At 42.9% G+C, this 14,998-nt stretch overlaps 1 protein-coding gene across 1 annotated transcript; it reads right to left on the bottom strand.

The window, feature by feature from the left end:
• Window positions 1-4,118: 4,118 nt before the first annotated feature.
• On the bottom strand, window positions 4,119-14,673 carry Samd15 (sterile alpha motif domain containing 15). The gene is made up of 3 exons (XM_048362010.1): window positions 12,916-14,673; window positions 10,817-10,915; window positions 4,119-4,379 (listed from the first exon to the last, which is right to left on the bottom strand). Exons 1-3 carry the CDS (start codon window positions 14,671-14,673, stop codon window positions 4,119-4,121), a joined length of 2,118 nt encoding a protein of 705 aa, XP_048217967.1.
• Between the last annotated feature and the right edge of the window lie 325 nt (window positions 14,674-14,998).

The following is a 14,998-nucleotide window of genomic DNA, read 5'->3' as shown; positions in this document are numbered from 1 at the left end:
GTGTCTATTTAAAACATGAGACTACTTGATTTTCTTACCATTTTGGTTAGAAAAGTAATTGCTGGGCTAGGGATATAGCCTAGTGGCAAGAGTGCCTGCCTTGGATACACGAGGCCCTAGGTTCGATTCCCCAGCACCACATATACAGAAAACGGCCAGAAGCGGCGCTGTGGCTCAAGTGGCAGAGTGCTAGCCTTGAGCGGGAAGAAGCCAGGCCCTGAGTCCAAGGCCCAGGACTGGCCAAAAAAAAAAAAAAAGAAAAGTAATTGCTGACTAGACAATCTCAACTGAATTATTTCATTCTTACTTGAGTTATAGTTGACTGTTCTTATGCTATCTCATCTTATTTAAAGCTCTTCTGTTTCTTCCCCCCTTTCTGGTAGTTCTGGGTTTTGAGCCTAGGGCCTTGCAGTTTGTTTGTACTCTGCAGTTTGAACAGTGCCTCTAGCCAGTTTGCTTTATTTTTCAGATAGGGTGTCATACATTATGCCTGGAGCCCTCAGACTGATCCTCTTACCTCTGCCTTCCAGTAGCTGGGACCACAGGTACATGCACTCCCCCCGGCCTCCCATTGCTGGTGCTAGCCTCAAACTGCAGCCCTCCCAGTCCTGCCTCCTTAGTAGAAGTTCTTTCCATGTAAACCACTTTAAAAAACATAACTGGAGCTAAGTGTGATAGTACATGCTTTTAATACCAGTACTCAGGAGTCTAGGGCAGGATGATCATGAGTTCAAGTCTAGTTTGGGCTATACAGTAAAGCCCTGTCACAACACACACACACCAGACCAGTCAGGTGCCAGTGGCTCACACCTGTAATCCTAGCTACTCAGGAGGCTGAGATTTGATGATTGCAGTTCAAAGTCAGCCTGTGAAGGAAAGTCTCTGAAACTTTTTTTTTTTGCCAGTCCTGGCGCTTGGACTCAGGGCCTGAGCACTGTCCCTGGCTTCTTTTTTGCTCAAGGCTAGCACTCTGCCACTTGAGCCACAGCGCCTCTTCTGGCCTTTTCTATATATGTGGTGCTGAGGAATTGAACCCAGGGCTTCATGTATACAAGGCAAACACTCTTGCCACTAGGCCATATTCCCAGCCGTCTCTGAGACTTTCATATTCAGTTAACTACCAAAAAAGTCAAAAGTAGGGCTGGGAGTATGGCCTAGTGGCAAGAGCGCTTGCCTCCTACACATGAAGCTCTCAGTTCAATTCCCCAGCACCACATATTTGGAAAACGGCCAGAGGGGGCGCTGTGGCTCAAGTGGCAGAGTGCTAGCCTTGAGCAAGAAGAGGCCAGGGATAGTACTCCGGCCCTGAGTCCAAGGCCCAGGACTGGCCACAAAAAAAAAAAAAAAAAAAAAAAAAAAAAAAGCCAAAAGTAGAGCTGTGGCTCAAGTGGCAGAGAATTGGCCTTGAGGGGAAAAAGCTAAGAGACAGTACCAAGGCCCAGAATTCAAGCCCTAGTACACACACACACACACACACACACACACACGCACGCGCGCACACACACACACACACGCACGCGCGCGCGCACACACACACACACACACACACACACACACCAAACAAAACAACCTGGCATTTAAGTGGCTATTTTTTTTGTAAAATATAGATCTTATTTCTATAATGCAAATGTCTACTTCCTTTATAGATACTTTTTGTCAATTTACAATAGAGTTGAAAAAAATAGCAGTGATCTCATGAAACTAAGAAAGATGTTACTATGCTTTGGTTACTGAAAAAAATCAGTTTTTTGTGTTTTGTTTTTTTTTTCCTGCAAGTTCGGGGCTTGAAGTCTGTAGATCAGTTGTCTTTTTATTTTATTATTAAGTGGTTTAATAAATGAGTGTTGATACAGATAGGGAGACTGAAATTTAGAGATGTCTATTCATCTCTAAAACTATGAATTTAGTACTTTAAGCCTGAATGTTTTTTTGTTTTTTTTGTTTTTTTGTTTTTTTGGGGGGCCAGTCCTGGGGCTTGGACTCAGGGCCTGAGCACTGTCCCTGGCTTCTTCTTGCTCAAGGCTAGCACTCTGCCACTTGAGCCACAGCGCCACTTCTGGCCATTTTCTGTATATGTGGTGCTGGGGAATCGAACCTAGGGCCTCATGTATACGAGGCAAGCACTCCTGCTACTAGGCCATATCCCCAGCCCCAGCCTGAATTTTTTTTGTACAAACAGTGCCCTTTATATATATTGTAAATCTTTTTCCTCATTGTTATAATACATGATACCTGATAAAAATGGAAGATCATCTTTTTTTTTTTTTTTTTGGCCAGTCCTGGGGCTTGGACTCAGGGCCTGAGCACTGTCTCTGGCTTCTTTTTGCTCAAGGTTAGCACTCTGCCACTTGAGCCACAGCGCCACTTCTGGCCGTTTTCTCTGTGTGTGGTGCTGGGGAATTGAACCCAGGGCTTCATGTATACGAGGCAAGCATTCTTGCCACTAGGCCATATCCCCAGCCCGAAGATCATCTTTAATATAAACAAATGTATTACAAGATTTGGACCTTATGATGTTGGATGGCATGGTACTGTTGGATTTGATTTTGGAGTAATACATTGAAGATCAATTATCTTGCTCACAGCTGGAATTCCACCACTTGAGTCACACGTACAATCTGACATTTTGCTGGCTATTTTGGAGATGGAGTCTTGCTGACTTTTCTGCCCAGGCTGGCTTTGAATCATAGCACTCCAAATCTCAGCCTCCTAAATAGCTAGGATTACAAGTGGGAGCCATCATTTTCTGAGTACTCAAGTGTTTTTGAAGAAATGATTCAGTAAACTTGGAAATCACCATGGTTTTAGTATTTGGCATAATTATGAGTCAAGCAATACCAATAGTACAATGCTAGAAAGATTTCTGATAAAAATTTGTCCAATTTGGGAAAATACATTCATCTTCAAATATTAATATGTGGCACACATGTTCATTTGTTCCTTCTCTCAACAACAACAACAAAAAAAACAGTCCTTTTACTATGCACATTCAGGTAGAGGGAACAGGGAACAGACAAGTTAACCATTAGTCCCTTCAGGTTACATTAGTAATATAGTGTGATTTTTTTTTTTTTTGGATTAAGAAGTGGGCGAGAAAGAGCAGAAAGTGTAAAAATAGAGGGGAGCTAGAGAAACATTCAAACAAGTGTTTACTGAATCCCACTTTGAATGTTTTCTCTGATAGCTAAAGGGAAAAAGAACTCCCTTCTCATCTGTCTTGAAACTTTTCCTTTGGACAACAGAATTGCAAATCCTTTGTTTGCTCAGAAGATATAAATCTTTTAAAAAGCCAACTAAGCTTCTTGCCAGTCTTACACCCTTGACAGACAGTCCTTGGGGGCTTGCAGCCATCATTTAGAATTTACACTAAGGTGGATTGTACTCTTTCTCCCTATGTGTAGGAGAGTAGCCCAGAGACCTGGCTCCAAGTAGTAACTTCCTGTTTGTCCTCAAGATAGGAGAGGTTTCGTTTTCCCTTTAGATAGAAATAGTTCAAAACTTCTATGTAATGAATTTTATATGCCTGGCTATTTTAAAGAATGAGATTTGCCTTTACAGTCTCTTTAGTAGTAGAACAGTGCCATGGATCACAGTTAATGCTCCTTTTATAACTCTTCTTTTTCTGCATTTGTGGAAAGGATTATCTGGCTGGTAGGAGAGCTTATTCTACTTCTTATTTAGAGAAGATCTCATTATGTAGCATAGGCTGGCCTGGAACTCACAATCTTCCTGTCTAAGCCTTCTGAGTGCTGAGATTTCTACATGAGTACCACAGCACTCAGATGAGAATTTATGTCTAACTCTATTTCCCCAGTGTGTTCCTACTAGTAAGTATTTTAACAGGAATGAAAGAAAAATATTGCTGCTTTTAACAAAGGGGCTACCTTGGAACATAAAAGGAAGATGCTGTGAATCAGGAAAGAACTGGAAATGGAGTCAGCAGTTCCAACTCTGATCCTCAATGAAAGGGGAAAAAGAAAAAAAAAACACCCAACAGCAAAGATCACATCTCTTTCCTCAAGTAACTCATAGTTTGATCATTCACGGTAAGCAAGATGGCTTTTCTCAGTTGTTCATGAAAGAACAAAAAAGCAGAAACGATCACACAGTTTGATCTTTCAAGCTAAGTGAGATGCCTTTCCTCTGGGGCTCATTTTGGTAATGTCTTGGTTCTCTTGAGAGGTAGTCGCTGGTGGACCACAGTCCTGTAATCCTGCTGCCTTGACAAATTCAGAAAAGGTCAGGGAGTCAGACTTGACCCCGGTATGACTTTTTTGTTCTAAAAATAAGCCAATATTATCCCGACGGGGGAGTCTGATGCTACGGCTGAACAACGGCTCTTCAATTTTCAGTAGGTCTCGTACATGGCTAGAAATTATCTGAAATGCAAGGGCAATTCATTGTTTGTTTGTTTTGTTTTGTTTTAGTAAAACTTGAAAATATAGCTATATAGAAGTTTTATTTCATTGCCTATGCCTGTAGTCATTGGTATGTCCACAAGTCAGGTTGCATGTGACTTAAACTAATCCAATGGGAAAATCAAACATTGAAGCTTCCTGTGCTGACTTTACCAAAGCCATGTTCTTTGAAGAGAAATGTCACATGACTTACTATCTTTTAGTAAAGCACTATTTAAAGATGTTTAAATGTCCCCTGTATCAGTTGACCACAGGTGGATTAATGTCTATTTTTTTTTAATGAGCGATATGCTACCTATTATAAAAGCAAGGTAATATGTTCACTTGGGCATGGTGGCCTCTACCTATATCCCCAGTTAATCAGGAGGCTGTGGTCAAGGAGGATCCCTTGTGCTCATGAGATGGTGGCCAGCCCGGGAAAGATAGTGAGAACCTATCTCTGAAAAAAAAAAAAAAGTGGATAATATGTTCATATTAGTACTTGTGGATATTTCTGTCTTTTTTTTTTTTTGCCAGTCCTGGGCCTTGGACTCAGGGCCTGAGCACTGTCCCTGGCTTCTTTTTGCTCAAGGCTAGCACTCTGCCACCTGAGCCACAGCGCTCCTTCTGGCCGTTTTCCATATATGTGGTGCTAGGGAATTGAACCGAGAGCTTCATGTGTAGGAGGCAAGCGCCATATTCCCAGCCCACTTGTGGATATTTCTGGGAAGGATTAATAATCTGTCTAAAAAAGAGGCTCAGTTTTAATTTACAACTGAGAAAGATATTTCTCAAATTTCTCAAAACATATCACAAACACTAAAATGCAGATATTGAAGTTTCAGCTGTTTTATTAGTATCTATACTTAGGGTTTTTTTTTGTTGTTGTTTTGACAGTACTGAAGTTTGAACTTGGGGCCTTACGCTTGAGTCATGTAACCAGGCCTTTTTACACTGATTATTTTCCAAGACAGAATCTCACTTTATGCCAGGACCAGTCTGGACTGCAATCCTCCTATTTGTGTTGCTGGGATGACAGACACATAGCACTTTGCCCAGCCATTGATTGATTACAAACTTTTATGTCTGGCTGACTTCAAACTGAGATTCTCCTGACTTCCACCTCCCAAGTAGCTAGGCTTACAGCCTTGGCCCACCACCTTGGATATGTTCAGTCTGTATTTTCAGTCTCTAAACATAATTTGTATTCATAATGTCAGCTTGTTGTCCTACAGTCAACTCTCTTGTCTTTTCAAATTCTAGAGTTAAGCATAGTAGTTAATAAACACTGGTATTTGGATTCATATTCTGCATCTGAGTAAGAGTGGAGTCCATTAAGTCGCTGTTAAAACACAGCCAAGGGGCTGGGGATATGGCCTCGTGGCAAGAGTGCTTGCCTCGTATACATGAAGCCCTGGGTTTAATTCCCCAGCACCACATATATAGAAAATGGCCAGAAGTGGTGCTGTGGCTCAAGTGGCAGAGTGCTAGCCTTGAGCAAAAGGGAGCCAGGCACAGTGCTCAGCCCCTGAGTCCAAGGCCCAGGACTGGCAAAAAAAAAAACAAAAAAACACACACACAGCCAAATGGGTATGTGAAATGGATTTTTTTAAAAAAACAATTAAAGCTATTGGTAATAAAAGACTAAAATGTATGCTACAGGGAATTCTAAGTCTTGTATTACTACCTAGCAGAATTACATTTTAGATAGATAAAATACTTCTGAAGTTTTACTTGAAACCTGTGTTGTTTAGATTCTAGAGATTGTTTGGGAGTAAAAGTCTACACAGTTGCCTGGCATGTCCAGTGAGAATATTAGTTGGTCTGTAGCTGTGAGGTTTCCAAGATGAAATCCAAATTACCATAGGTGCCTCTTAAGAGTCTTTTTTTTTTTTTTTTTTTTTTGCCAGTCCTAGGCTTTGGACTCAGGGCCTGAGCACTGTCCCTGGCTTCTTTTTGCTCAAGCCTAGCACTTTGCCACTTGAGCCACAGCGCTACTTCTGGCCGTTTTCTATATATATGGTGTTGGGGAATCAAACTCAGGGCTTCATGTATGCGAGGTAAGCACTCTTGCCACTAGGCCATATTCCCAGCCCCCCGCCTCTTAAGAGTCCTTACCACATTGATGCTACTACATCGACCACCTTCAACTATTTGTATAAGATGTATATCAAACAAAAATGAATTTCATGTTTATATTTGATTCCATTTCCAAGACACCTGATTACATATATGCAAATGCCCCCAAATTAAAAAAAAGATCTGAAACAATTCTAATCTCAAGCATTTTGCATGAGATACTTAATCTGTACTAACCAAAAAAAAACTGGGCTAAGAGAGTCCCATATGCTTTAGCACAGTATTATAATGTAGACATTAAAAGTGTTATAAAGTATTGAGCACCAGTGGCTCATGCCTCTAATCCTATCTACTTAGGAAGCTAAAAATCTGAGAATCATGGTTCGAAGCCAGCTCATGGCAGGAAAGTCTTTTATCTCCAGTGAACCACCAAAACGCTTGAAATGGGTGTATAGCTTAAGTGGTGGATTGCCAGCATTGCGGCAATGAGTGAGAGAGCTAAATGAAGAGTGTGAGGCTCTGAGTTCAAGATCTAGTACTGGTATAGTCTAAATATCATTTCTGAATCACTGAATTAGTTCAGTGATTCTTTTTTCTTCTTTGACAGTACTGAGGAGTGAACCGAGGGCCTCCTATTTGCCAGGCAGGTACTCATCACTTGAGTGCCTTTTTTCCCCCAGTCACTTTTTGCATTGGTTATTTTGTGCCCAGACAGCTTAGACTGTGATCCTCCTACCTGTGTTTCTCATTTTGCAGAGGTGTGCCCCACTGCATCCAGTTATTGTGCTTCTCCTGAAGCTGGGATAACAAGTGTGTGCTACTAGTTGTCATTCATTGAGATGGAATCTTGAGAACTGATTTTTGCCACAGCTGGCCTCAGACTGTGATCCCCCAGTTTCTACTCCCAAGTAAGAGAGAATTATAGGAACTACCATGCCAGGCTTTCAGTGATTCCTTTTTGTGGGGGAGGGACAAGGGGGGTGTCCTGGGGCTTGAACTCAAGACCTGTACACTGTCCCTGAATTTTTTTGCTCAAGGATAGCACTCTACCACTTAAGCCACAGTTCCACTTCCAGCGTTTTTGTGGTAAACTGGAGCTGTGGCAGGACGACATGTGGATTTTCCTGCTTAGGCTCATTTCAAACTGCAATCCTCAGCCTCCTGAGTAGGCAGACTACTGAGTAGTGAGGTCTGAGCCACTGGTGCCATGCTCAGTAATTCTTTAAGCATTTCTGAGATTCACCATTGGATCATGAGGGTCTCCTATGGACCATATGTTTATCTAAAACTACAAGTTCTTTAGTTTTTATGAACCAACAAACAATCGACTTTATTTCTTGCTAACACTTAAAGCAACTTACTAGTTACTTACCTGAGTTAGTAAAGATTATGAGAAATTGGTATTTGTGATGATTACTACAGTTTTCTAAGGACTCTTAATTCTACATTCTAAGATAGTGGCAAATACTAAAAAATGCTGAAAGCTTGGCATCACTACAGAACACCTTTTTTCACATGACCTCAAACATATACTGTAATGCCTGTAGTTATTTTTTTTAATTTTTAATTTTTGTCAGTCATGGGGGCTTGAACTCTGGGCCTGGGCACTGTCCCTAAACTTTTCAGCTCAAGGTTATTACTCTTCCACTTGAGCCACAGCTCCACTTCCAGCTTTCTGGTGGTTAATTAGAGATAAGTTTTACAGACTTGCCTGCCCGGGTTGGCTTTGAACAGCAATTCTCAGATCTCAGCCTCCTGAGTAGCTAGGATTGCTGGCATGAGCCACTGGCACCCAGCTGCCTATAGTTTTTAAGATTTCGTTGCTACTATATGTTCATTGTGTCTTGTGTTGGGGTCTCACAGAGTTTTTGGCCAGGCTGGCTTCAAACAACAATTTTTCTCATCTCCACCTCCCAAGTAGCTAGGATTACAGGCACAGGCTACAGCACCCCTGGCTATCACAAAGATCTTTTGTGATGTAATGGGTAGTAGCTATTTTGAGAATTTCCTTCCTTCCTTCCTTCCTTCCTTCATTCCTTCCTTCATTCCTTCCTTCCTTCCTTCCTTCCTTCCTTCCATCTTTTCTTCCTTCCTCCCTCCTTCCTTCTCTCCCTCCCTCCTTCCCTCCCTCCTTCCTTCCCTCCCTCCCATCCATCCATTTGGTGGTACTGAGGACTGAACCTCATATATGCTGAGCAAACTGTCTACCATAAAGCCACATCCCTGGCTCGCTTTCTTTCTTTCTTTCTTTCTTTCTTTCTTTCTTTCTTTCTTTCTTTCTTTCTTTCTTTCTTTCTTTCTTTCTTTCTTTCTTTCTTTCCTTCCTTCCTTCCTTCCTTCCTTCCTTCCTTCCTTCCTTCCTTCCTTTCTTTCTTTCTCTCTCTCTCTCTTTCTTTCCTTCTTCCTTTCCTTCCTTCCTTCTTTTTTTGCCAGTCCTGGAGCTTGAACTCAGGGCCTAAGTGCCGTCCCTGGCTTCTTTTTGCTCAAGGCTAGCATTCTACTTGAGCCACAGCACCACTTTCGGCTTTTTCTGTATATGTGGTGCTGAGGAATGGAACCCAGGGCTTCATGTATGGTAGGCAAGCACTTTACCACTAGGCCACATTCCCAGCCCCTCTTTTTCTTTTATTTTGAGATATGGTCTCACTGAGTTGTCCATACTGGCTTCAAACTTATAATCCTTTTGTTTCCGCCATCTGAGTAGCTGGGATTGCAAACTAGACACAGAGAGTTACTTTCTAAATAAAAATCAGAAGCCATTGTTGTGCTATTTTGTCATTTTAGAATAAGATTGATTTACTTGCTGAGTGGAGCTGAGCACATGCCTATAATTTCAGCTACTCAGGAGTTAAGAGATCACAGTTTGAGGCCAGACCAGGTAAAAAGTTTGCAAGATCAATCAATAAGCCAGGTATGGTGGCATGCTCCTGTTGTTCTTGCTATAGAGGAGGCATAAGTAAAAGGATCATGTCCCAGGGAAAAATGAAAAGCCCTATCTGAAAACTACAGGAAAAGGACTAGTGCTGTCACTCAAGTGGTAGGTAACTGCCCAGCAAGCACAAGGCCAGGATGAAAGAAGAAGGAGTACAAATGAGATTATATGTGCTACAATTTGTACATTGTAAAATGCTACAAATGGAACTGTTAAGCAAAGAAAATTGATCTTGGACTTTGTGCTAGAGAGATGAGCCACAAAAGAGTTTATGTGTCCCAGTACTGGTACATGTGCACACACAAAAATCTGTATTAGTACTACAGGGGAAGAGGAACTAGTGGAAACATGGAGGGAGGTATCACCAGATAGGTTTGTAAGACTGAGTTAGCCTGGCAGGCTGGAGGAAAAAAGACTCATACAGAATTGTGGTAGGGGGGAGAATGGTGACTGGAGAAAACTTGCAGAGGGCCTTGAGTCTTAAAGTAAGGAGTTGGGACTCCATTGTAGGCAGAGGGGATACAAAGATGGTTTCTGGGGCTACAGTCTCTGGATCAAGTCTATAAGAGTAGAGGGCTGGGAATATGGCCTAGTGGTAGAGTGCTTGCCTCGTATACATGAAGCCCTGGGTTCGATTCCTCAGCACAACATATATAGAAAAAAGCCAGAAGTGGCACTGTGGCTCAAGTGGTAGAGTGCTAGCCTTTAGCAAAAAGAAGCCCAGGACAGTGCTCAGGTCCCGAGTTCAGGCTTTAGAACTGGCAAAAAATAAAGGGGGAGTGGGTGGGAAGTAGAGATCAGTAGGATCATAGTTCCAGGTCAGCCTGGATATCCCATCTCAACCAGTAAGCTAAGTGTGGTGGTACATGCTTGTGGTCTCAGCTATAAGAGAGGGTATAGGTAGTGACTTCTCTCCCCAGGCTAGCCCCAAACAAAAACTTAAGACTATCTAAAAAGCAACCAGAAAGTAAAAATGGGTAGAGGTATGGCTCAAATGACAGGAGTCCTTGCATAGCAAGCAGCAGGCCCTGAGTTCTAACCTTTATACTATAAAAGAAAGTTTCTGAAGAGTAGTTGGCAAGTGAGAGCCTAAAAGCAGACCCCTTGAATCTAAAATGCCCACAGGGAGGTTAAAGCAGGAAGCTACTGCAGTATTCTAGGTCTGAGGCAATAAAGGTCTGAAGAGTGGACATGGAGTAAACCTGAGAGCATAAGTGCTATAGGAGTAATGACAGTTGTTGCTCTATCTGTAGGATTCAAAGGTGAGGGAAGAAGCAACCACCACAAGCATGGGGGATTGAGGTAAGATGGCACAACAGATAGAAATAGGATTGGAAGAGGAGGAGGCTGTGTTGAGATATTGGTAGCAATGTTACAGAACTCTACAAGGAAACTTGGTACAACTCACCTGCATGTCCTCAAAATCTGTTATTCCCATTTGAGGGAGATTTGAGCAGTTTACGTGGATGAGTTTTCGGCCACTGATAAAGTTTGTGGTAAAACACTCCTGTCCAAACAATAAAAACAACACCTTAAAATGTGCTGCAATTGGAAGGAAAATGAAAGAATAAAGGAGAAAGGGAGGGAGAGAAAGAGAGAAAGGATCAAGGAAAGTAATCATATTTATCTGTAGTTCTATATTGAGAAAATTTATTTTGTATTATAACACATTTTCTGTCTAAGCTCTTGATTAAATTTCATGCTGCTACTTTAAGTTTCTCCCCCACCCCAATAACTAATGCTTTTTCTTCTCTCTCTCTCTCTCTATTTTTTTTTTTTTTGGCCAGTCCTGGGCCTTGGACTCAGGGCCTGAGCACTGTCCCTGGCTTCTACCCGCTCAAGGCTAGCACTCTGCCACCTGAGCCACAGCACCCCTTCTGGCCATTTTCCATATATGTGGTGCTGGGGAATCGAACCGAGAGCTTCATGTGTAGGAGGCAAGCGCTCTTGCCATTAGGCCATATTCCCAGCCTCTTATCTCTATATTTTAAAGTACAAATGGTTTAAGATCTTGGGTTACTCTGTGATAGCCTAAAGTCATAGTTGGCATCGGTAAATTAAGAAGTTTACAGCTGAGCAGTAGTAGCTCACACCTGTAATTCTAGCTACTCAGCTACTCAGGAGGCTGAGATCTGAGGATCACAGTTTGAAGTCAGTTCAGGCAGGAAAGTCCATAATACTCTGTAATTAACCGCAAAGAGCTGGAAGTGGTGCCGTGGCTCAAGTGGTGGAGAGTTAGACTTGAGTGAAGATGCTAAGGGATCCTAGTGCCAGCGGCTCATGCCTATAATCCTACCTACTCAGGAAACTGAGATATGAGGATCAGGGTTCAAAGCCAACCTAGGCAGGAAAGTCCAGGAGACTCTTATCTAAGAGTCTTTCTTATCCAGTTAACCACCAGGAAACCCAAAGTGGAGCTGTGGCTCAATGTGGTAGAAACTGGAGCAAAAGAACCCAGGAATAGTGCCCAGTTCCTGAATTCAAGCCCCAGGACTGACAAAAAAAAGAGCTAAGAGACACCATCCAGGCCCTGAGTTTAAGCCCGAGTACTAACACAGAACAAAACAAAAAAGTTTACACTGTCTTATTGATAATACGAATTTGGGTTAGTTGGCTAAAAACTTACATATTTGGGACAAACACTTGAAGATTTATAGTAGAAGTTCAGGGTAGTAATTTGCAACTAAAGAAACTTGATAAAGTACCAAAACGTCTATCTTACACAAAATATATTTTGAAATGTAATTTTTTTCCCCATCCTGGGGAAAGCAGCGCCTGCTGTCCCTGAGCAGGGCCCTTTATGCCACAGGCTACCACTTTACCACTTTGAGCCACAATTACACTTCTGGTTTTCTGGTGATTATTTGGAGATAAGAGTCTCATGGACTTTCTTACCCGGGATGGTTTCCATCTGTGATTCTCAGATCTCAGCCTCCTGAGTAGCTAGGGTTACAGGTGTGAGCAATCAGCACCTGGCTTGAAATGGAAATTTCTATGAGAAAGGGCTTATAAAAATGTCTTTGTAGAGAAATGGAAAACAAAGATGACCTTCTCTTTCTCGCCCCAAACAAATATTCATCAGTTACAGACTGGTTGTGCTAGATACAGTGGTAAAATATATGCTTATCATGTCAAGCCTTCTCCCCCACCCCCCACCGGCTTGCCCCCAACACACACAGTGACTTCCATTATAGCCCAGGACTTTTCTATATACTCTTTGTTTTTGCCAGTCCTGGGGCTTGAAAGCAGGGCCTGGGTTCTGTCCCTGGGCTTCTTTTGCTCAAGGCTAGCGCTCTACCACTTGAGCCACAGTGCTATTTGCAGCCTTTTCTGTTTATGTGGTACTAAGGAATCAAACTCAGGGTTTCATGTATGCTAGGCAAGCCCTCTACCACTAAGCCACATTCACAACCCTTTTTCTATATACTTTTAATGATTGAGGAGGTAAGAACTCAGGTCAAGCTAGAAAGGGAGCATGTATTTTCAAAAAATGTTATTTTTGTATACCTTGTATTGAGGGAAGCCTAAATAGCCAATCCAATCTGCAACTGTCTCTGGGCTCCATGTCAGAAAATCAAAGTCGTTTATTTGCTCGAATGGGTAACCTTTATTAACCAGCTGCTCCAATTCTTGAGATGAACCAATCTTTGAACTAGAGGCTTCTCCCTCATCCTCAGACTCTGAGTGATAAAACTGTAAATATTCTGAACTGATAAAAGAGAGTAGTGTTTGGAGTTCTGGAGACGAGTCTGAATCATCCATACTCACGGATTCAATTTCACTATCTTTAGAAGATCTTAATGCATGACCCTTTTTAAATGTGGACATCTTTCTTTTTTGATACTCAGGGCGTGCAGGCTCATCCTTGTCTACAGAACTATCAGATTTGATTTGTTTTGAACTGCTGTCCTGGGAAAATTCTGCATGTTTCTCCCTTGTTTTGGCTTCACCCGATAACCTGAGATTGTTCTCTACTTGTGTTTTCTCCTGAAATTCTGGTTTGGCCATCTGTGGTGGAATTTGATAATCAGTTGATTTTCTTGAATCCTCTTTTGGAAACTCTGATTTAGTCTCTTCTGGCAGCTCTTGGCCTTTTTCCTCAGTTGATTCTTTTAGTGTTTCCTCTAATTTGAACTTTTCTGGTGTTGCCTGTCCTATCTCACTTGATTTTCTCTGCTTCTCTTTTTGATCTGTTGGCTTGGTGCCCTCTGATGACTTTCTTTGCCTCCTCTTTTGAGCATCTGTTTTCATCTCTTGTGATACAGCCTCTTCTGGTGGCCCTGTACTTTTTTCTTTATAATAGGACTTTCTCCTTGTCTTCTTTGGAACTTCTGTTTTGTCAAGTGATTTTCTTGATTTTTCACCAGAAAGCTCTGGTTTGATCTTTTCCAGTGACTCTGAAACTTCCTCCTTAGTGGAGTCTCCTGGTTTTTGTTCTGGAACCCTTGACTTAGTCTCTTCTGGAGACTCTAGATCTGCTTCTTCGGTAGATTTTCTAGGTCTCTGATCTGGAAATTCTGGTTTAGTTTGCTCATATAGCTCTGTGCTTTTCTTTACAATCGAGTCTTTTCGTGTTTCTTTTCCAATTTCCTCTTTGGTCATCTTTCGTGGCTGTACTTTCTCTTCGACAGATTTTCTTAGTTTCTCACTTGGAAAACCTGGTGTGATCTTCTTTGAAGGTTCTAGACCTATTTCTTCATATTGATCCTCAAGTAATTTCTCTGTAAACTCTTGTATGGTCTGTTCCGGTGATTCTAATCTTGACTCACCAATCGTAGCTTCTGGACCTCTTATTTCTGTAGCCAACTCTGTGAGTTCATACTCTGTATTATCTAGGTTGACCTCCGCTAGTGGATCTATGTGGGCCTGCTCATACGTTTCGTTCTCGTATGTTTCATTCTCATACGTGTCATCGTTAGGCTGTCTGGGTGTCTCTGGCTTCCACTCTTGGGGGCTTCCCGGTTTCGCTGGGGTGGATAGATCTAGCTCTTTCTCCCCTCGAGGTTCGTCCTCGGGTGTCCAGGTTGGCTTTCGTTGCACATCCTTTACGCTGGCCGACTCCTGCTCTTCCCAGCCCTCCTCCTCAGACTCGGGTGACCCTGGCTTTGGCCCAGTCTCTGAGGAGTGCTGTGGGTCTGCCCTTTCCATAGCTTCGATTTCGACAATCTCGTACATTGTACTAAGCCTCGGGCGTTTAAATCTCTCAAAAAGCGGATACTCATCTTCGTCAGGGTTGGAATCATAATCACCGGAGACTTCAGACATGGTAAGGTGCATGCAGTTCAGCGGATCGACGCGCCCCGGCCGCCTAGCAACCACGACTTCCGACAGCGTCGCTATGGAAACCGCGGCTTCCGGCGGCCGCTTCCGGGCTCGGCCCCGGGTTGGGTTGTTTCTTCCAAGCCGGGACCTGCACCGTCCACCTCCTGCTAGCCGGCTGCCCCGGGGCCTCACGCTCTTCCCGCGGCTGCTTCGCCGTGGCTGCGGCACTCGGGCTCGGCTCCATTCGGTTAGGCTCGGCCGGGGTTCGCCTGGGCTCGGCGGGGGGCTCGGTTAGGCTCGGCCGAGGTTCGCCTGGGCTCGGTTGAGG

The sequence above is a fragment of the Perognathus longimembris genome, chromosome 14 (genome assembly GCF_023159225.1).
Source record: "Perognathus longimembris pacificus isolate PPM17 chromosome 14, ASM2315922v1, whole genome shotgun sequence".
NCBI lineage: Eukaryota > Metazoa > Chordata > Mammalia > Rodentia > Heteromyidae > Perognathus > Perognathus longimembris.
Note: the sequence above shows the minus strand (reverse complement) of the source record. Positions and strands in the feature narration are given on the sequence as shown.